Consider the following 24,434-nt stretch of genomic DNA (forward strand, 5'->3'; position numbering starts at 1 on the left):
GTTGTTTCACTTCTCATGGACATTTGTTGTGCGCAAAACGGTGTCCTTCATCATGCTGCGTCTTCTTGTCACTAGCAAATCTGTCCATCGTATGATTATAGCTTAGCTTCTCTACAACAATATCTACGGATTGATCATTGAATGGATCGTTATTAAAGAATATCAGACATGTTTTGAGAAACGAAACATAATCAAGAGATCATCGTTTTTGTTTGAAATGGATCCACGTATATTCACATTTGTTTTTGTGTTATGAGCTATAATTTGGTACAAGTAGGTAATACTGTGATTGATCGTGGGATTTTACATTACGATATTTCCATTTTATGAGAAATTAGCATGGGAGGTGGGGGTTGATAAATACAATCATGAAACGACAATTCTCATGTTTAATTTGAACACTACAAGACCAAAAGCTTTCTTCCACATATAACTATGCCGGCTTTTTTATCCTTGTAATGTTACAATAAATAATAGGTACTCCACAATCCTTTAATTCCTTAATATATTTGTTAATTAGTGTTACAGATGATTGTCTATTGTGTGCGAACTGAAATTGAAACCTTATTATGAGTAGGAGAAAAGAAGAAGTAAAAATAGAATGGGGTTTGATCCAAAGAGTAGAATGAAAATGATTATGAGACAAAACAAAAACTTTTTTGACTTTATAAGATAGTGATGTCGGAAGATATAATCTGTGTACGTCCCGAGACGAATGATTTGCTCATCGGAAGCTACAAAAGGTGTTTGTACAAATTGGGGATATGCTCCTTCCATGACAGTAATAATTGAAGCTTTAACATCCACACAAATTAACTTCTGCAACCCTTGGATCTTGGTGGAAGAGAATAGGCATGACTTTTATTATTCACATCTGGATTCGATCTGAAATTCGTTCTGGATCCGCTTCAAACATAAGATTGATCGGATCCGGATAGTAAAATTTTGGATTCGTTAAAATAAAATCTAAATATCTTAATTTTTATGTTTGAATATCCGGTCCAAATCTTTTTAAAAAAATTTATTTTATTTTATTAATAATTATATTTGATATAATAATATTTATACATAAATTAGTTTTATAATATTATAAATATATATATATATATATATTAATTTTGTATAAATATTTAGTTTATGTATTATTTTTAGAATCTTAGTATTTTAAAAATATATTTTATTTTTTAGTTATTTTTACGAATCTAAACTTGGATATATCCACGAGTAGTACGATATCCGAAAATCACGAATCTAAATTTTAATATTAAATTCACGGATCAGACGAATCCGGATGCGATCCAAATAACCTATATCTCTGATATTTGGATCCATCCCACCCGAAGAGAGTGGTTAGTGGTCCTACGACTTTGAAAGAAAGAAAAATGGCATGATAGGTTAACAAACTTTAAATCTTCTGTTTAAAGCCATTTACCATTTTCCAATATTAGTATTTTATGGATCATGTTAATGTTCACAGATATAAAGGAACTAAAGAATGTTTGTAGTTGTGTGCGATCAACCGCACAAAGAATATGGTGGTGGTGAGTCTGGTCACTAGTGACTACACAAATATATCTGGTCTGGTATTAACAAATTGACTCTAATGTTTTTTATTTATTTTTGAAACGTAATGAACGCAAATCAGCATGCACCAACAAATATAAACAGCTTTCCTTTACCAAATTGCATATGTAAAATAAATCGATACCAGTTTATTTTTTGTTTTTATGCTAGTCCCATAAACTGCTGGTGCATAAAAATATATTTTAATCGAGAAGCTTTTTGTTTCGAATATATTTGTTATAACCGTTACCTTTTTGTCAACATATCATTTATTTATTAGCTAAATTCTGATATACACTCCAAACGCAAAACTATTTTCTTAACCAAGTTTAATTTAGTTGATGTTTAGTAATTTTCAAATAATAATATTTGAATATGTAAAAGTTTAAATATGATTTCCATTTTACTTTTTGTATTTAATATGTTTACCGTTTAGTAATTTTAATCCATCGTGACAATAGATAATAACTAGCTGTTTTTAATTATGTAATTTCATGTAAAACAATATCAAATATTTATTTTTTTCTTAAAATTAATATAATATTTAATGATAATTTTAAATTTCATCAATTATTTAAAGATGAATTATTCAAAAATATCATAAAATTTCAATAGAAAAGCAAACCACATATTTAATCAAATAAAAAATAACATAAATGTTAACAAAATCACTATCTATCTGTCTATAACAAAAACTAGAAAGTTATTTTTTGTTTATGTCATCCTAAAGCGTACACTTAACGTAAAAATCTACCCCGTTTTTTTTTTGGTTCACAAAATCTACCCCGTGTGACAGAAAATTCTAGTTATAGATTTTTTAGGAAGCTTACTAAATATACTATTCAATTTGATCTAATAATTTTTTAAAAAATTATAAAAATTTGTTTATTTAGATTTATAATAAATCATCAATGTGTGAACTAATATGAGATATATAAATTATTATTTAATATAATTAAACAATTTGAAAGAATATAAATTGTTTTGCTAACCATGTTTGTAAAATACTTATGGTCTGGTAACAATAGGTTCAAAAATGTATGTATTTTAAATTTAGATTTTAGATTTAATTTTTTTTTCTAATTTAAATTTGCATATAGATGTTGAGTTATGAATATTTTAGAAGATTTTTCGTATTTGATACAGTGATTATCAAGTTGAGATTTATTAGAGTTTGAGATTTGTGGTTTAGTAGACTTAAAAGAAAATTTTCTTGATTTTAGGTTATAATAGACTTCTTATGAGATAACTAAAATTTGAAACTACAAAAATTAAAACAATTTAAATTAATTTATTTTTTTCATTATTAATTTTATTTCTTTGTATAAACTAAAACTTAGTCTTTCAGACTAGTATTTAAAAATCATGAGATCCTTTGTTAAAACTACTAAAGCAATAAAGAATAAATAAAATAACAAAATTATCATAGTAAACTTTCGAACAATCTACTGAGTAGACTTTCAACGAAATACATTCCACAATTTTAAATTTAGTAAACATCAAAAAAAGTTTATTGTAACTAGAATTTTATTCTATAAAAACTATTTACACTCTCTCTCTCTAAAATAGTTGCAAAAGTTCACATACGGTTCTCTCTATTGCTCTCTCAGTTTTCTCTAAAACTCTTACACTTCTCTCTAATTTCTTTAATTTGAAGAGAAAATTTAGCTTAACTTCTTAAAATTTTATCATGTCTTTCTCACCATAGTATCATATTTTTGAAGGTATTTTCATTCATAATTTTCAACTCTCTCTCTCAAAAATATAAATTTAGATCTATGAATTTTAAATGTATTTTGTGTTTATATTCAAATAAATTTATACATTCAAACTCTTTTTGTTTATTTTGCCACTGTTTTAGACTGTAAATTTTATTTTAAAAGTTTTTCAGTTTTAAAATTATTTTTACATTTTCTAAATGTAAAGATATTCTAGATCTGAAAATTATCTGCTACAGTAATTTTTTTTCTTTTTGGAAATTTGCAAAAATAGAACAGAACACACACACTATTTGTCTCTTTATTATAAAACCAACCTAAATTATTCACTTTAGTATAATATTTACTAAAATTCTCAATCTAACCCTTACTTTATCAGTTAAAATTTTAAAAAACACTTTAATATAACAGCTCAAAAGTGAATTTTGAACAAAAAAAAAAAAAAAAATTAAATCAAAATCTTAATGAAACAAAATGTAAATAAAAAAATCAGGCTACTATATGAATTATGTTTTATTTTCTGATAGTTTTACAATTTTTATATCAACTTTAAAAAAATTTCTACAATTTGATTTAATATATCTTAACCAAAAGAAATAAATGAAAATATATATAAGATTATAATTTTAAATATATATATATACATACATATTCTTAAATTTTATTTAAAATAAATCAAAAAGAATTTTTAACAAATGAAAGTCGATTTTAATTTTAGTTTTTTAACAAAAAAATCGCTGAAACAGTTTTAGTAAAATAAAAAGATTTTCAAATATTTTTAGTATATTTTGTAGCGTAACTTTTCATATTTCGGAAATATAGTTATTTTTATCCATGGAATGAAACATCTATGCTGTGTAGAGAACATACAACTAATTTGTAAGTAGATTCAACCATATGTAAACTTTTCAGGTGTCTTTAGATTTCATATTCGTAGAATTTTAAATTTTCTCGAAAAAATAGAAGCTGCATTCAGAGTAAATCTAGTTACTTTTAGAATGTGTAGACTTTACATTCTTCATATTCAAATTTTCTATTTAAAAATAGATTACTAACTCTAGCGAAAATAGAATAATTTGTTTAACTTGGAATTCAGTTTCCACCATGCAATTTGTTTTTGTAGAATATGTCATCTTCTTGCCATATAACATATTTAGAAACTTTAATTTAACAAGTTTTACAACCAAAAATTACCAGCATGTGTATATGAGTATTTCATAAAATTATTTCTGTGATAAATAGAAAGGATAATTACGGAAAAAAATAGAACAAAAGTGTGTTTTTGTTTCTGTTTTAGCAAAACAAATTTGTGTCATTCCTAAACTAAATATCTTATGAAATTTTTAAAATTAGATTAATAGACTACAAATGAAGTCTACTAAACCACAAATTTAAGAAGACTTCATTACAAGTTTACTAAATTATTATTTTTAAATTCTTCATCTTATGTTTTTTCATAATTTTATTTTATTTTAAATGTATTTTCTTACACAGTTTTCATCGCCTCCACCCACAAGTAAGATTTACATCTATAAATTTTAAATATGCATTTTGTGTTTATTTTCAAAGTATATATATTTACATTCTGTGTTTAATTTTCTACTATTTTAACTTATTAGTTCCATTTTGAATTTTTCATATTTATTTTCATGTTTTCTAAATATACAATTTTTTCAAATCAATAAAATAAATATTATCTAGTAGACTTTTAATGAATTATGCATAAATCTAAAGTTAGTAGACTTACTAAACCATAAAATTTAAGCAAATTTCATCAGAAGTCTACTAAAATATAATTTAAAATTTTATTTTATGTTTATCATAATTTTATCTTATTTTAAACTTATGGTTAAGATACGAAAAACATGTACATTTAGAAAATGTGAAAAAAAAAATCAAATCTAAAAAAAAATCCAAAATTTAATTTTAAGCTAAAATAGTAGGAGAATAATAGAGTTTAAATCTAATATTATTTGATATAAACACAAATATGTATAAGCAGATACTATATAATTGTCATGATTACGATATCTGGATATACTAATAATCTTGCAGACACCAAATAATTAAGTCAGTTGAAGAAAGGAGTGCGATTAAATCCAATAGATTATATATGCCATAATGCCAAAAAACTAAGCATATCTATATATAACTCATGCAGCCAGGTGGCCTAGAATGCACCACATCATTATAAATTACATGCTTTACACATACACATAAGTTACCAGATTTTTAATAATTTATTGCAAAATCATAATTCATATTTTTTTGGATCAAATCATAATTCATATTTAAATATGATAAAATGCATGTGAATTGTTGAAAAAGTTATGCATACAAAAAAGTGTTTCTAACTCGGCGTAATTCTAGTCTAGATAGTTTTTGAGAAAACAAACAAAACTTAAAAGTAACTTTCAAATCGACTAGTGAAACGTTCATGGTTTGCCGATGGACATTGACCATAATTATATAAACTAGTACTATTATTGAATCTGTAAACATCTTACTTTCTCATCTTTTATTAAATGACTATAATCGGTACAAAGAAAATCAACAAACCCAAATTAATGTAGTAGTTATGATTATCAAATAGACGTTTCTGTTTCAATAATTTTCAAACCAGTTATGTTTTCACTCTCTTTTAAAATAACAAACGTCATCATCTGCATATGTATAAAAATGAAAGAAAAAGTAATGTACATAAATGCTAAATAATATGCGAGATAATGCGTATAGAGTAAGAAGTGTTCAGGGTCTCCATCATATTCACAAAGCTAAAATTTGAGCCGGCTCAGGTTCCTCAGGGGGAAAAGGAGACTTCGTAACCAAATGTTGGATTTAAAATAAAAACAACAATTTTTTTTGAAGCAATCAAACAGAGTAGATAATAGTAAAAGCTAATTAATTAATAACATAAACAAACAGAAAACCTGCTGGTTAGTCTCACACACGGAGTCAGCATTTACTCCGCCATCGATTTACTGTTCGACACGTGCCATTTATACTCTTCTCATCTGCCTTTGACCAGCGAACATCAGTCAAAAGCCCAGCGCTCTTGTATTTATTAATCAAAGAGTAAATTTAATTAAATTTATACATTTTTAAATTAAATTTAAAACTACTTTAAGTTACATACGTTCATACAGTTTCGTACTAATAATATAAAGTTTGTTTAGTGGACACATATACATTAGTAGGCATCTTATTATATTCTCCTTACATGTAGATTGCTTATCCTATAATGATAAAACTACTATTTATGTACATGCGGCAATAATATACGTACGCATTAGCATATAGTACTCTATGATATGGATTACGCATGCGTGCGTGCGCATATACACATCTACATACATATATAATTATATAAACATAATTATATATGCATATGAATGTGAATGTGAATATAAATATAAAGGCATCGCCAGCTTCAAGTTTGTCTCTTTATTATTAGTCTCCCTCTCTAACTTTACCTTTTCCTTTTTCTTCCTCTCGAAGAACCCTAGATCAATTTATTAATGGCTATTTTACCAGAAAACTATTCAAACTTGGATCTTACTATCTCCGTTCCAGGCTTTTCTTCCTCTCCTCCTTCCGGTAAGCCATAAATACAACATATACATAATCTAATACACTATGTAAAAAATATGATCATAAGTAACTACTGTATATTTTAGCAAAAAAAAAAACAAAATAACTACCGTATAAACTTGTGTTCAGATTCTTCTGGTTGATGATCCGATCTTATTAATTCATTTTACAAGGAAATATCATAATAAAAAAAAGATCTCATGTATGCGTAACTAGTTTTTCATCACCATGTTTTTATATTTAAAAAGACAATAATTATGTTTTCATCTTCTTACTTCTTTGATCATGATATATCGTTTGTTTGTCGTTATTATTAATGTTTTTTTTTGATAAAACGTTATTATTAATGTTATACGCACAATAAGTTTCAGATGAAGGAAGTGGAGGAGGAAGGGAACAGCTAAAGCTAGACATGAATCGATTGCCGTCGTCTGAAGACGATGAAGAACTCAGCCTTGGTGGTTCTGCTCCTCCGCGAAAGAAACTCCGTTTAACAAGAGAACAGTCTCGTCTTCTTGAAGATAGTTTCAGACAGAATCATACCCTTAATCCCGTAATTTTTATTCCCTACCAATAATATCAATAGTTTTCTAGCATAATAAGTGTTTTATACTTATGTTTCTCTATTTTTCCTTTTCGTAAAATGTAGAAACAAAAGGAAGCACTTGCAAAGCATTTGATGCTACGGCCAAGACAAATTGAAGTTTGGTTCCAAAACCGTAGAGCAAGGTACGGTTTCTTTTTCATTTATTAATTTTTCACCTTTTTACATCATTGGTGAATAAAAATATCTGACTATAATAATGTAATACAATAAGCGAGTGGTCGATGATTAGTCTGAGATAGGAGTATTACATAAGCGTTAAACGTTGACGGAATATTAAATAAAGCAAACAAAAAAACGAAATCTGAATCGGATTCGACCTACCCCGTTAACATACAAGTCGTACCCTTAAATAATAAAAAGTTAATGTTGTCTTTTTCATACATTATATCTCATTCCTCTAACATATCTTTATTTTATAATGCTTTCCTTCGAGGTCTTAAGTTCTCGAAAAGTAGTTTACATGAATCACCACTTGCTACATATACAAAAGGAAAACTAAAATTTTCAATTGACCTGAACTTTTCAAGTCAAACAATTTACACAAAGAAATTAACAGACATCCAATTAAACACACACATTGATAATAGAAAAACTATATTAATGTGGAAGTAGTTATATATGTTCCATCGCGTATATGTTGTTGCATGGTTACTTTCACAAGTGACGACGGCAATTCGAAGCCGCCAGTTGTGATATCCGATCCATTAACACGTTTTTCTAGTGTGTGATGTAACTTGGAGTAAGTAATGTTTGAAAACAATTTGGCTCGTGTACGTCAATATATACGTGTATACATAAGAACATATACCTACCTATATATTCACATGTCATTGTGTCAAGGTCTCAATGTTTCACACTAATCTTATTACATTTTTTATTGGTAACGTATAGTTCTTCAGTTTCTGCATGAATCTCATTTGTTCAGGTGTAACGTATTAGAGTATTAATCAATATATAAATTATCACTCGTTCTTAAAAAAGGAAAATGTTACTTATTTTAATATAAAATAAATTATAAATTTAGATCTCTCAATAATTGTGAACAGATGTGAAAGGTATCTATAAGGTGCAATAAATAAGAAGAGTTTCAAAACTGGTGGTATAACTATTATGACGGTTTCCCAAAATATAACTATAATCATAGCCACACTTTTGTTACAATACTTATCTTATAGCCTCTTTGTTCTTTCATTTTATGTCATTATTTGTTAATAAATCCAGTAGATCAATCAATGTGTTTTCTTCCTTCTGTCCAGAATCGTGTACTTATTTTCTCATCAATGCCCTTTGACTCATAACTCATTTGCCCCTTCATGCGGTTCTTTTTCCTTTACATTATTATATATACTTTTGATATAATATATATATATATATATATTTGCATCGTCGACAAGAATATTTGATTCTTGTTTTCAGTTTAATCTATTTACATAAACAAATAATTAACTCGTACCGTACCATTTTGACTCTGTTTGGTTTAGGAGCAAATTAAAGCAAACTGAGATGGAATGCGAGTATCTTAAAAGGTGGTTTGGTTCATTAACCGAGCAAAACCACAGGCTCCACAGAGAAGTAGAAGAGCTTAGAGCCATGAAGGTGGGGCCATCCACGGCGGCCACCGCCTCGAGCCTCACTATGTGTCCTCGTTGCGAGCGAGTCACCACTGCAGCGAGTCCCTCCATGGCGGCTCCAGCCAAGAAAACGCTTCCGCTGAAAGAGCGTGAACATTGATTTACATATTTTAATTATTATTGCTTATAAGTTAATTAACGAGGGTCAGACAAGGCACACAAATTATCACATGATTTCGTGTAAATAGTATTTAGAGATTGTATTCTATGCGCGCACAACAAATCCTTGTAAATGTTTCTATTTTAATCAAAAATCTAGTATCCTTAATTCTGGATTGGAAATATAATAATATGGTTTTCAAAATCAATATTTTCAAGCCCGTAGCAGAACATTTTTAACCAAAAAAAATCCTTATGATAACATTCAACTAAAAATACATATCAGTAAATCAAAATAAACATATTAGATTTCTTAAATGGAAGTGTTGGATTTTGTTTTTTCTTAAAATATTAAATTTAGAATCATGAAATTAAATAACCTCGGTCTAAGAAAAACAATACAAAATTTCCTAGTTCGGCCAATTAAGGGGTTGTCACAAAAAAAAAATTAAAGGGTCTGATTTTGATCACAAAAAAAAAATTAAAGGGTCTGATATATTTGAAAAAGGGGTCTGATATATAGTAAAGGCCCATTAAAATTTAGGTGGGCTAAGTTGAAATGCACTAGTTCGAATGTGACTCTCAATAGGTGCATAAGCATTAATGCTCAACTAGATCTTAACCCGCCCAACTGGACGGGTATTTATTTTTATGATATATATAAAATCTTGAAAAACAAAAGGTTAATGGGTACAATCTTTACTACTTTAGTTTATTGTGGTAAATAATATTAGAAGCTGATTCGCGCATCCACATGGATATTGGGTTGATTTTTATTTTTATGATATATATAAACATTTCAGAACTTTAAATTGGTTGAACGAAATTGTATTGCTTATTATTTAAACTTTGTATTTCGTAATTGTACCACCAGAAGCAACAACTTTGAAGTGTTCAACGAAAATGATTTTATTAAGATTAAATGCTAAGATTTCATACGATTTAAACAATAATATATGTGAAAATATTTAGGAATAATTATGAACAATAAAGATATGGCAATTTAGTAGTTATTAACCTTTATTCTAACTCGTGGCGATCAAGTTTGAGATCTTGATTTAAATGAGGAGATACCCACGTCAAATCTTTCTAAAATTTATGACCAAATATATAAATTAGTTAAAAATTGCTAGATTTAAATTTATGTGAAATTATTTAGGAATAATTAATGGTAACCGAGTTGCTATTAATCTCTATTCTATTTTCGTGGAGATCAAGTGTTGGACTTTGGTTTAAATGAGAAGATCCCCACGCAAAATCTTCCAAAATTTTAGGAATAAATATGTATATACCTTTTTGATAAATAATTATGATGAATTTACAGTATTTACAAACTTAGAAAACTAACATTTAACGATTTCAGTTTTACTACTGTTGTTTATTGTTTAAACTACGTATTTTGGCTCTGTATCGTGTTATAAAGGCATTTGTGACCCGTAAACACGGTAGTAAGAATTTTATAAATATTTATACTTTTGTAATTTAATAATTCTTTTACTTAATAATAGTGTTTCACTCTTAAATACACATAATAATTCATGAGGTGAATCACTTATATAGTTATACTGTATTTTTAAAATTATATATCAAGAAATTTTGTGAAAAGTGTTTAAAATATATGAAAACAGAAAATATCATACAAAATATATATTTATATAAATAAATTACATTTTGTTCTTTATTTATTCAAAAATCCCTTCAAAAGAAACTATAAATAATTTTATAATTTTCTTTAACAAATTAATAACAATCATACAAAACCCAAAAATAATGTTAATTATATTTTAGGCCATAATAATATATGATTCAAATTAAGCCCATTATTATTTTTCTTAATATACTACTATCCATTTATCCAAACAACATTATATTTTTTTACTACTATCTATGTTTCTAAACAAAAGCTTAAAGTACTTCTACTTTAATAAGATAGATTTGTTTCACAAAAGTGCAGAATGGTGATATTAGCCATCTAGTGGTGGTGCAGAAAAACAGCAGGCCGTTTATAGTTCAAAGCTTTGCCTATCTAAGCTAACTCACGCATATTGTCATATAGCTTGCCTAAATAGATTGTGAAAGCTTATTCATGGATTAAAGAGTTTGGGTAAGCTCAAAGTCACTAGCTAAGGGGAAAAGTTTGGAAGTCAAGGAAATGAACAGAGACTGTGCTGGAGATAGAGATCCCACATCTATATATATAAAAGAGAGTTAGATCTCTCCTGCTGACACATCAGCATCCATGTCACAAATTGGTTGTATGACGTGCTGACACGTGTCCATTCTGCTTAAACACATCGTTTCATTTAAACGTTGGTTTATGGGCTTTTTTATATCTCTGTGCGTTGGGCTTCACGCTTGCAAACCCTTATACTGGGCCGATATGTTGCGGCTTGCTCTAACCCTTCTCCTACGCCATCGACGAGTGACGATCCGGTGATGGTTGAGCTCTTTCGCGATTTCTGAAACGGTGTGCGTTATGGTATCTTTGTGTTAACTCTCATTAATTCAGACGTCCATGGCAATGTCTTCAATTCGTGGATCGAATCGGCGAAGCGATGTGCTTTCTATATAAATATGTATGTATTTCCCTTCCAAAATTCGTACTCTCTTCATCTCTCCAATCTCTCTTATAGTATAACCGTCTGGAGTTCCTGTCAGATCAATCTTCTAAACTCTGATTAGGCCGGATTGGCGAATGGCATCTAGATTGGCTCAAAAGTCTATCTAAATTGATCCAAGAATTTATGGAACTGGGTCATCGGGATCACCACTGACTGTTACAGTTCCTCTCGAGTCGTAAGAAACCACATACAAATCCTTTCCATGGCTTTTTTCTTCATTTGTGTTCTGACTGCAAGGTTTCACGTTTGTAGCCCAATATTTCAAAATACTCAACTTATTAATTTGTTCTTCACCGGAGAACTTTGGAGAAGTTGGTGTTACCTCCTACTGTCGATGATGATGTTGGTAATGTTACTCAACTCTCTACTCTTTTTGGTTTTATACATAAGAAAGTTGTGTACTTTATGAATCAAAAGCCTCTTTTTGTAAACTTATGATTCTTATGACTACAAGATCTATGATTTGTTTTTGTTTTAAATTACTGGAAGTAGCTCAAATAAGAAGAACACATGGATTTAAACAAAAGTTTCCATGCCACCGCTTCTGTCATTATGACTGAGTGACTGTCTCCACCTTATCTGTGAAACTTTACACTCCTTCCACCTATAGCTTCGCCTCCTTCGATATCGTTTCATCATAGTGGTTGCTCATTGAACGCAACAGCAACATACACCGATGACATTCTGTCAGGGAGACAGATCAATGGCTCCCATTGGTGAGGTGGATGAGACGAAGATAAAGGTTGCTTCAAGGTGTGAATGTTTCGGAACTGATCTGTATTTAAAATTGGTTATTCAGTAAAATATGATTTTTCCGTGGGATGTTGATAAAACTGGATAGAATTTTCTGTTTGTTCTATTTATTGTATAACATTTGTGTTTCTCTAAATAATTAGGTTTTATATTATGTGTAAATCATTATTTTTGTGGTTGATTCTTATTTTCATGTTTTTGTTTGTCGTAAAAAATCGTCTCCCATTATAGTTAGCTAATTTTTGATATAATTATTAAATTTTTGGCAGCTTTGTGATGTTCTTTACCATAAGCGTTACAAAAGATTGAACCACTTGAAAAATATTAAAGAAGAATAATTAAGTAAAGGGAGCATTCAATGCTGTAAAAAGTATCAGCTGCAGTCACCATTTGGATTTGTTTTACACGACATATCCTCAGATTTTGGCATTGCTGAACAGTTCGTTCAACATAAAGATCAGTTGAAATTATTAAACAAAGATGATACTAAAGCCGTCAACAAAAAAAGCAAGTTGCAAGCAAGTGTTGAGATAGGCAGAGGACAAAATGACTTAAAACTATATGAATCTTACAAATAATACTAGGTCTGATACAATTCATATAAGAAAAAAAACAGGAGAGGAGCTTGATTTTGTGAACGATTGAGTATTGGAGATGGTCTCTCAAGTAACTTCTGAAACTACACAGTGTCAAAGATTACTGTGAATTTAGCCAAGGTGTGTTAGTCTTGGACGATGCTTCAGTTGGACCATCCTGTAACAACAACGGAGAAAGGCAAATATAGTCCATAAACAACAGAATGTTTTGCTAGAGAAAAACAGGTAGCTATGGATGGATTATGAATTCAACTCAGATAGAAAAGTCAAACATATCTCTTTCACCGCAGGACAACGATTTTGTTGTACAAGGAAACAAGTGTATTATGATTTAGTTGGTGTGTTTTCATTTAGTTTGGCATGCTTCTGGGTTTTTTACAAATTATACTGCAACATCAATTTCTCACATGCCAAATTTCAAAAAAAACATCAATTTCTCACGGAACAATAAAAGATTCACAATGTAAAAACACATATTTAAATTGACCTCAAATGTAGTATAGTAAATAGCATGTAACATGAGACTTAAAAGTAGCTTTGTGTAGTTTTGAATCAAAGTTATATATTTCTTTTTTGAATCAAAGTTATATATTTCTTTTTTGAATCAAAGTTACATATTTCTAAACATAATAAAATATACATAAGCCAAAATATTAAAATATATATATAAACATAAATATCTTTTTCTTTAATTAATGTATAGTCAATTCAAAAAATAAATATTAAAAATTATTTTTGTTACTAAAACCTTCCAAAATAAAGTGTATTTCATGTTTATATGACAAAATTTAAATATTAATAAATCTTTTAGGATTTTCGGGGTGCATATGCGAAAGACATAAGTATATATGTATATAAGATTAAAATAAACATTTGTAAAAAAACATGTTCTGCCCAAATAGTATAAACAAGATATATTCATTTTTTCTCGCAATTATGAAGCATCACTTTGATGATATTAGTCAAATTTAAAGTTTGCAAAACACAGAAAGTTTGTTCTGTATTCTTTGGTCTAAGATTATAAAGCATCTACTGCACTAATATTAAAGTATATTAGATCACTTTAAATCAAACAAAAGATATTTATTAAAAATAACTATATGATCTCAGAATTTTTTTCTTTATTTGTTGTCTATAATATCATTTTCAATAGTGATCTTAAATGCTTCATAAACTAATAAAAAATTATACAAAATAGTTTTTATTATAACTTCCCGCCCGTAGGGCGGGCCGACCCTAGTTACAAATATGAAAGAGACTCGAGTAACATATAAAGGATTCGAACCATTCTAATACTACTAATTAGTTTTAAATTGAAAGATAAAAAACTTATCATAGTAACAAAGCAAATCATCACTCGTATTCATTAGGGTCCTAAAAGTAGAAAGATTATCCCACTAATTGGTGGTCCAGAAAGGTTCAATTCCATTTAAATTACTAAAAGAAAAACAATATTTCGGAATGAGTCTGATAGATTTTGTTGAGATTAACGGTTATACACACTATTATCACGAAAGAGATTGTTGAGATGTGACTTGGTCCACTCTACTTATGATCAATTAGTTTGAGTTGAAATCGATAGATCTTCACAAATTTAGCTTTGGAAATCCGAATGCAAGTGAAATCCTCATGTGCATAGTCTTGGATTTAATACATATTCTTTTTAGTCATATGTCAAAATTCATTTTATCTCATACGTCAAAAAATTATCAAACAGTTTGTATTACTAGAAATTTCAGATCTTATATTCACAATCTCATGTTATTGAAATCAATCTTTTAAATCATGAATTTAAAATAATACTTAGTACCAAAATTATATGAACCTGAAACACAAAGAGACCAATCATAGCGTTCAATACCTCCATAAAACATGCCTTTTATATTTGGCAGAATTGATGAAATAACCAAAAACCAACATTTTACAAAGACGATATAGAAAGATAGGAAGAGAGAGAAAGAAGTTCTAGTTTTTTTTAAACATCTGATTAATTATGCTATTATAATGCTGAGAAATATTACATAGACGGTTTTACAGCCGATAATTCTACCACCATATGAAAATACACGTCTGACTGTGTTACTCCGAGCCGTCATCCATGTTTGATGATACGTCATGCACCATATTGAAGACTTCTTGTAACTTGTTTTCTCCGTTATTTGCATAATCTGTGTTTTCTTGATTCTCAGATTTCCTGATATAGAAATATTAATAAACTTTTATTCAAACCACTGGACTAAGTAAGCTTCCAACTAAATTATTTCCCTTTATATTTTTAAAGAACAAAATTATTTTTTAATTTTTTCTTAAAATTCAAATTATTGATTTCATAGATGCAAAAAATTTGCTAGTCTCAGCAAGTCCGAGCACAAACAAGATACATTTTCATAATATATCATTAGAACCTGAAATTTTTAGAAACTTATTTTTAAATACTCAAGAAATAAAACTAAATATATGAGAATTAAAAATGTTCCATAGTTTGACAGTGTTAATACTTAATAGTATACCCTTTTCCATCAAACAAAGAAGTTATCACTACTCCCTCTTTCTTTTTAAAAAAAAGAAAGAAGGGTGATGCTTTAGATTTTTTTTGTTTCATCACATTTTCAATTTTTATGTAATATTTATTTGTTTTATTTTACTTGACTTTTATATCATGCAGTTTAATTTTTAATAGTTGGGTTGTGGTTATGTAGGTGTTTAATAGTGCTTATGGTTTGAAAATACTTTCTTTAAATATTCTTTTAGTTTATTTACGCAAACCTAAAATATCAGATGATAAACAAACGAGGGAAAATTACTGTTAATTATTATTTTGTTGGTGAATGACCACTCTTCAATTTCTTCGGGTTTTGAGATCATTACCTTTTATTTTCTGAAATCTTTTGCACATAAATTGAGACATATATTAATTATCATATGCAATGATAAAATATCAATGGTTATATGAGTGTTTTAAAGAACGGAAAACCAATGGGGATTACAAGTTGACCCTACTTGCTTTCTATGCAATTCATCTCATGAAAGTCGAGACCATATATATTTTATATGTCCTTACTCGAATGCCGTATGGAATCAAGTAGCAACTCGATGTGGCTTTATTAGACATATAGTTGTCCCACATCGGGTATTATAAAAGGATCTTTAGTAATATATAAGATAGATGAGCCACTCCACTAATCACCAATTGATTTTAAGTGTGAAGCCCATCTAGCTTAACATGGTATCAGAGCCCGATTCATATAGTCTAACCCGATCCACATCGATCCAGTCCAAAGTCGGCCCATCGATCCTTGCCCGAACATTCCGAGATTGATGCTTAGAGAACCATCATCTCGAGGGGGCGTATTAGACACATAGTTGTCTCACATCGGGTATTGGAAAAGAATCTTTAATAATATATAAAATAAATGAGTCACTCCACTAATCACAATTGGTTTTAAGTGTGAGGGCCCATCTAGCTTAACATTACCCCCACTTCTGAATGGACCCAAACGCTTATTGACATCAGCTCATGGAATGCTCCTATTGCTCGGCAAAGAGTCTTGATACTAGCTTGGCAATGCCTAGTTTATACCATATGGATAGAGCGGAATGAAAGGCTCCATCGCCAACAATTCAAACCGATTGACTCAATCATTTGATTCCACGGTTAGGAATAAAATCTCTGCTATCAGGGAGTCAAACCCTTCGTTTGCCACGCGAATGTATGAAGCGTGGATGACGAATCGTTCTTAACATCTCTTCTGGGGGCATTAGCCGCATTACCTTGCTTCCTCGCTAGACATTTAAGATCATCCGTTTACTGGGTTTCTAACTCCTACTTCGGTCTTTGTCTCTGCATGTTGAATTGGTTTTCACTATTGATGCCATGATCCTGCTAATTACCGATGTGGTTATCATTACTGAGCAGATACCAGACTGATCAGATATTTTTCTTCGTCACAGAAACGATTGAACAACGCTTTTCTCTAATCAAAAGCTGATCGTTTTGATCCCTAGGTATATGGGCTTCGTTTTTTAAAGGCCTGCTTCTGACTTGGGCTTCTTGTCATGTGTCTGGATTCAACAACTTGGGCTTATGGACTTTCTTATATTTTGGGCAAAGCTTATATTATCTGGTTATATCGTAAAAACAATTCTGCCACCAATGGCTGTACCATTTTATCTATACTATTATTTATGAATTGATTTTGCTTACTTGTCATGTTCTCCATGATTTTAGCTAATTTTGCTTATTTGTCATATTTTTATTAATTTTAAGCTAAATTATCATTGATGTATTATTTGTTTTGAGCTGAGTCACTAAATCATTAATTTAAAATAATAATCTTGATGAATATTCTATATAAATAAAAACAAATTTTATTTTATTTTATTAATATTAAATTTATATGTTATATTAGCTTTTCTTATTTGTCATATTTTTATTAGGTTTTAGACTTTTAGATAGTTATTAATTTATTATTAGTTTCTAACTATTCACTAATTTATTTTAATGATATAAAGTTTGCTATATTAAATAATTGATTACAAAATAATATTTTAGAACTATAAAAAAAAAGATAATTCTTCTATATATATTATTTTTCTTGTGCCTATCTGAAAAAAATATTTTTATTATAAAAGTTAAAAAAATAAGATACAAAATAATTTATTATTAAATATTAGTCAACCAAAAAATATAAGTATATTTTCTAAACTATCTCTAAGATATGAGTGTTTTAAAAAAACTTAATACAATAATAAGTATATATTTTGATTAAAAGTATTCGACATATATAAATATTTTGATGTTTGATTTAACTATTTAAAAACATAATTAATAATTTATTATGCTGGTTTTAGATTAATAAGACATAAACTAATAAGTATTTATAAGAAATTTATGCCCGCATGTGCGGGCAAAACACCTAGTTTCTTTTTGTTTTTAATTGAAAGCCAGTTTCAAAAGATAAAGAAAAGAACGGAAAACCATTAAAAGTATAATTGGATAATCCACACTTGAAATATATAGAGAACATCACTATTTCATGTGCCAATGCGAAGTTCACATTACAATGCTAGGCCCCTAAAGTACCAAAATAAGTCTTTTAAAATAAAATTTGGGACCTGTATACAAAAACTTTTTGAGCCCTTGGTTTGGTAGCGACGGCGACGACCCGGCGCGAGGTGGAAAGGCATGCATGGGACTGTACCATGTGCGTGTCACGTGGTATAATTATAGTGTCTTTATTATTTGATTAAGACACGTGGACCACTATTACTGGTTAGCAGAACCCATCAACATCTGCTTAAGGAATAAGGACGCATTAGCTCTTTTGAGAAAATTACAGCTGTGATCTTTTTTTCTAATGGGTCCAGAATCCAGATCATAATATGTACCATACGTTTTGATAAATGGTGAAATATTGCATAACGAACATCAAAACATGTATTGTAAATATTATTATATCGCAAACGAAAAAGACATTGATATTGTTGGTACGCCAAACTATCGATACGTTTCGATCCAACGATCTATAATCTAGTTTTGTAATACTAATCGTGATATTATAGACTTCTAGCTTGTATTTTTAATGTAGTTTAGTTATGTGAAGAATCAACAAAAGGGATGATTGGTGATGTGACTCGTGCTCTCGTTTCTTCGGTTACACCATGTGAGTAGGTGTGTATTAAAATTATGTCGTTGATTAACAAAAATGCCTCATCAAATACTATCTTAAATAATTTGCAGCGTCCCATGATTGGTTCGTATCAAGTAGTATTAGGTCAAAGTTCAAACTCTATATTCGTCTAGAAAATAGAGTATATGTTGTTGGGTCGGTTATAATTGAGGTCCCCTTGTGTGGTCTGCATAATTTGCTTCGTTCTTTTTCATTTTAATTATCGTTTTAAATCTATGTACAGATTTAAAATTTAATTTTACATATTTACAAAATAAAATATTATTATCGATATATCTAACCATATTTTAACCAATAAAAGGGTTCGGTCTGATTTCTAATCCCTTTTAACCAAATACCTGTTTTTGCTAATAAATTTTTACATGCTCAAAACATCATTTTCATGAGAGCTCAAATCATAAACGCAACAAAACCAACCTCTCGTTTAGCCACTAGCCTGCCTCTGATAAGTATAGTTGTAGATTTATTAACCTCTTAGTTAGTACTATTAATTTTCTATTTCACTTACGGGGACAGTCTCAGTTCCATGATTTGGAAAGAAGAAGAAAAACATCAATGTCATCACAATTGAATAAGTTTGTGTTTTAATTCAACGATCCAACAGTACTTCTGACCTAACAACCTAACTAAATTTGTTCTTGTAATTTTTCATCGCTGTTCTGTAACAACGAATACAAATTTTAATTTATTTGGAATCTAAAATTAATGTACATTTACAAAAACATATAAAGAAACGACTCACAAAGATATTGCAACACAGTATTATTCCTGCTTCGTGATAGCTTTTTTTTTTGGACAACCCTGCTTTGTGATAGCTATTTGTCAAGAAAACAATAAATATTCGACAAGTTTTTTCGCAACTTTTAAAATTTTGGAAACTTCACCACCTTTTTATGTATTGTATGATGGCTCGTAATCAAGTGTTTAACGAAAGCAGTCATAACACGACTATTCCATAAAAACTGTCCACGTCCCGCCAGAAACTCACCCACTTATTATTTAGCACGTGTCCCCACTCAAACTACACAACCATTTAATTAAATTACTAATAAACAATCGATAAATTAATCACACTTAAACGTAATCGTGTGCTGATGATGAGTGATGACAACTATCACTGCCTCTCTAAAGTCTATATAAGAGGCCCTCCCTTCTTCTAAAACTAGTATATACTTTCTTCTTCTATAACGGTTTTATTTCTCACTCACTACTCACCAGAAAAATGATTACGTGGCACGACTTGTACACCGTTCTCACTGCGGTTGTACCGCTCTACGTCGCCATGATACTAGCCTACGGTTCCGTCCGGTGGTGGAAAATATTCTCCCCGGACCAGTGCTCCGGCATCAACCGCTTCGTGGCCATATTCGCCGTCCCTCTCCTCTCCTTCCACTTCATCTCCACCAACAACCCTTACGCCATGAACCTTCGCTTCATAGCCGCCGACACGCTCCAGAAGATCATCATGCTCGTCTTGCTCGGCCTATGGGCGAGCCTGACGAAGAAAGGGAGCTTGGAGTGGATGATCACCATCTTCTCTCTCAGCACGCTTCCCAACACTCTCGTCATGGGGATCCCTCTCTTGATCGCCATGTACGGAGTCGAAGCCGGATCTCTCATGGTCCAAGTCGTTGTGCTTCAGTGTATCATCTGGTACACTCTCCTCCTCTTTCTCTTCGAGTACCGCGGCGCCAAGCTTCTCATCATGGAGCAGTTCCCGGAGACGGGGGCTTCCATCGTCTCCTTTAAAGTGGAGTCCGACGTGGTGTCTCTAGACGGACATGATTTTCTTGAGACCGATGCTGAGATCGGGAACGACGGGAAGCTTCACGTCACGGTTAGGAAGTCGAACGCGTCGAGGCGGTCTCTAATGATGACGCCTCGGCCTTCGAATCTAACCGGAGCCGAGATTTATAGTATGAGTTCGACTCCGAGAGGTTCGAATTTTAACCACTCTGATTTTTACTCGGTGATGGGGTTTCCCGGCGGGAGGCTGTCTAACTTTGGTCCGGCGGATATGTACTCCGTTCAGTCTTCTCACGGTCCGACTCCACGAGCGTCCAACTTCGAAGAGAGCAGCGCTGTGAAGTACGGGTTTTACCCTAACAGTTCTGTTCCCGCAGGAGGAGGAGCCGGGTCGTACCCGGTTCCGAATCCGGAGTTTTCTTCCGGTACGGCGGGTTCGGTTAAACCGAATAAAGCTTCTACGGAAAACCAACAGCTGGAAAAGAAAGGGAGCCATGACGCCAAGGAGCTTCACATGTTTGTCTGGAGCTCGAGCGCATCGCCTGAACACGTGGCGACTGAGCAATCTGAACAAGGCGCTAAGGAGATCCGGATGGTTGTGGCTGATCCACCTCGGAAGAGCGATGTTAGAGGTTTGTATTAATACAAAACTGAGTTCAAGTGTTCCACTTATAGTTTGTGTTTTTTTAATCATGGTTCTGGTTTTGCCAGGTGGTGATGATATCAACGTTGGAGAGGTTCAGAGAGAGATAGAAAAAGCAACGGCAGGGCTGAACAAGGTGGGGTCCAATTCCACGGCTGAGCTAGAGGCAGCCGGTGGAGATACCGGTGGTGGCGGTGGGAAGGGAACTCATATGCCACCGGCAAGTGTTGTGACGCGTCTTATTCTGATAATGGTGTGGCGAAAACTCATCAGAAACCCAAACACTTACTCCAGTCTTATTGGTCTAATCTGGGCTCTTGTTGCTTACCGGTCAGTCCAATCATTTTTTTTCTTCCAAACCGATTTGGATAAGGAAGTAATATTAATATATCTTAGATATGGAAGCATTGTAACATGGACTAATTGGGTATGACGTTTTATGGAAGCAGGTGGCATGTGGCTATGCCCAAAATACTTCAACAATCTATCTCCATACTCTCAGATGCTGGTCTTGGAATGGCTATGTTCAGCTTAGGTAATAAAACTTGCTTCATCTTTTCTTAAAGGAGAATGATTATGCAGATCAAGCTTTAATGATGTAATCCTAAGATTCTAAACTTAACTTTTAGTCCAGTTGCTTCCTATCTTATCTGTAAAGTGCCATTAAATGCAAATGGTGGGTCTAGGCATTTTAGTTAGTTAGCGTGAAATTGGTAAAAGTCATATGTATGGACTGTACAACGCATTTACCCAAAGAGAGCCCGGACCCTCTGATCTTTGTGACACAGACATTTTGGTGGGTCCGGTCCCCACACCGAGCTAGTGGCTGTCTGTGTACTTATTTGTGGGCTCACCATGAAGCTGACCTAGCTCCTGCTGTCAATCTCTTTTATTCCTTTGATTGATTTAATTTTTGGGTGTAATGATTAAGGTTTGTTCATGGCACTTCAACCCAAAATCATTGCTTGTGGGAACTCAGTCGCCACGTTCGCGATGGCCGTCAGGTTTCTAACCGGACCCGCCATCATGGCTGTTGCTTCGCTCGCCATTGGGCTACATGGTGACCTCCTCCGTATAGCCATCGTTCAGGTATAAACAAATATTTTGTTGTTCTGTTGTATGATCCATGATAATCTAGGTTTATAGTATATGATACATGATGTTGATTATGTATATAGGCTGCGTTGCCTCAAGGAATAGTCCCGTTTGTGTTTGCAAAAGAGTACAATGTGCATCCAACGATTCTCAGCACTGCGTAAGTTCCAAACCTTTTCATTATGTTAATTTTTGGTCAAATATGTTATATATAATGGAGCCAAATAACACATGTTGTGATGGTGAAAATGGATGCAGGGTTATATTTGGAATGCTCATAGCCTTACCAATAACTTTGGTATACTATATCTTTCTTGGCCTTTGAATCGGTTCCTGCGCCTTCAACTTCAACTGGCTTTTGAGAACGCCTCGGAGATTGGTTATTTTATTCATCAGAAACCAGGAAATAAACAAAAGCTTTGATTTCGTGGGGGAGAGTGTAAAGTTGTGAACAAGAAGAAGATATGCTTTTGGTTTTGGTTTTGTTTCCAAATTTGTGGAACACAACAAAAGTACTTAGGATTTAGTGAACAAGATTGCAGGGATTAAGGATCTTGTCTTCATTACACGCCAAAAAAACCCTCTCTTTCATCGATCTTAATTATTTGTTTTCTGTTTTTTTCTGTTAATTATTTGTAGATTTTCGTTAAGCAAATGTAATGCACTATGATACACCCGTGTGTTTGTGTATATCTTTTTATTAACTGAATGTTTGCACCTTTTATTAATCCTACACATATATGATATCACTGTTGTGCATTTAACTAAACCTAGCTTACTAGGACTTATAATCAAGTAAGCAACTGATGTGTTTGGTGATGATATCTTGTGTGAGTTCTAATCGATGACAACAAAATTAAAATTAGATTTGTAAATTATGTTAAAATAGGAGTTTTAGTCTTGAATAATATACAATATACATATCTACGATCGTACGGTGGAAGTGGAAGGGATGTATTATTAGCTATGCATTTAAATTTCTTACAACAAACATGGCTTTGCGAGACAAACTTATGATATTTTTGAAGAATTGGAACCGGACGGCGACCGTCAAGTTACGCTGGCTGTTGCTTCGGTCTACCACTTTCAGGTTTGACAAAAGATTTGAAATATATATGCTCCACCCGTAGTAACACATTTTGATGATTGTACAATGATGAAAAGAAAATTTATTTAACTAGTCAGATAATGGCACGTGGACATAGGTATCAACTTCACCAGTGACTAGCTTTCGCGTCAATCTTACCCGGAATGCCAGCAAGCCACCATTTATCGGAGCAGCTAACGTTCCACAACACCTAGCGGAAAGCTAATTTACATGTGACACAATCTAAGCACATTCCACTACGGTACATGTGTTATAATTGCCTTGACTCATCAAACACGGTTCATCTGGCGTGTTTTAGGGATGGTACGTAGTTGCATCAACGTTCTTACGAGCTGCGTGGCACCTGCGGAAAACCAACAAATGGTCTATCTAACGGCCTTATGATCCAAAGATCATATATCCGAAATTAAAAGAAATAAACTACAAATATCACAACTATATATACAAATCGAAAAAAGAAAATCTAAACTTTTAAAAGCTGGGATAGTACTCTTAAGCATAAACACTCATCAGAGCATACAAACAAACATAAAACAGCTCTATTTATTTGCTTTCTCCTTAAATATTATACATTAAATGTTTTTGGAAAATATCAAGTGTTTTTGGAAACTTTGACAAAAAAAAATGTTTTTGGAAAATATCAAGTGTAATTTTATGTGAAACAATCAACGTAGTGTAAATCTCATTTTATCTGATTTTCGTAGAAGAGATTGATTACTAGTAACGTTAATATATGTGTACAAATGCATATAATAACAAGGCATCGGAATATTATTTGGAAAAGGAAGCAATTATTCCGAAACTAAATCAAAACTGAATAATGGAGAGCTGATATAAAGGAAATTCAATGAATGCATAGATCGACCAACATGCATCCTTCTTCCGAAAGCGACGAAGCACTTCACTTAACGACAAACGTATCCCTTTTTTATTTCTTGCGACTAAACCTTTTTTGAAATGTTAAAATAATTGA

General features: G+C 31.4%; 2 protein-coding genes across 3 annotated transcripts; both read left to right on the forward strand.

The window, feature by feature from the left end:
- The first annotated feature begins 6,709 nt into the window (after window positions 1–6,709).
- LOC108809689 (homeobox-leucine zipper protein ATHB-17) lies at window positions 6,710–9,390 on the forward strand. 2 transcript variants are annotated; one of them, XM_018581847.2, is made up of 4 exons: window positions 6,710–6,878; window positions 7,238–7,425; window positions 7,522–7,601; window positions 8,961–9,390. In XM_018581847.2, the coding sequence occupies exons 1-4, from the start codon at window positions 6,800–6,802 to the stop codon at window positions 9,208–9,210; spliced, it is 597 nt and encodes a 198-aa protein (XP_018437349.1). In that variant the 5' UTR covers window positions 6,710–6,799; the 3' UTR covers window positions 9,211–9,390. The 2 variants fall into 2 exon arrangements, with proteins under 2 accessions (XP_018437349.1, XP_018437350.1); XM_018581848.2 differs by having other exon boundaries at window positions 6,711–6,878; window positions 7,244–7,425; window positions 8,961–9,388.
- Window positions 9,391–20,025: 10,635 nt separating this feature from the next.
- Window positions 20,026–23,077, forward strand: LOC108813231 (auxin efflux carrier component 4). Its single transcript, XM_018585723.2, has 6 exons — window positions 20,026–21,247; window positions 21,327–21,588; window positions 21,708–21,793; window positions 22,190–22,347; window positions 22,437–22,513; window positions 22,612–23,077. Exons 1-6 carry the CDS (start codon window positions 20,092–20,094, stop codon window positions 22,676–22,678), a joined length of 1,806 nt encoding a protein of 601 aa, XP_018441225.1. The 5' UTR covers window positions 20,026–20,091; the 3' UTR covers window positions 22,679–23,077.
- Window positions 23,078–24,434: the final 1,357 nt, after the last annotated feature.

The sequence above is a fragment of the Raphanus sativus genome, chromosome 6 (assembly GCF_000801105.2).
Source record: "Raphanus sativus cultivar WK10039 chromosome 6, ASM80110v3, whole genome shotgun sequence".
Lineage (NCBI taxonomy): Eukaryota > Viridiplantae > Streptophyta > Magnoliopsida > Brassicales > Brassicaceae > Raphanus > Raphanus sativus.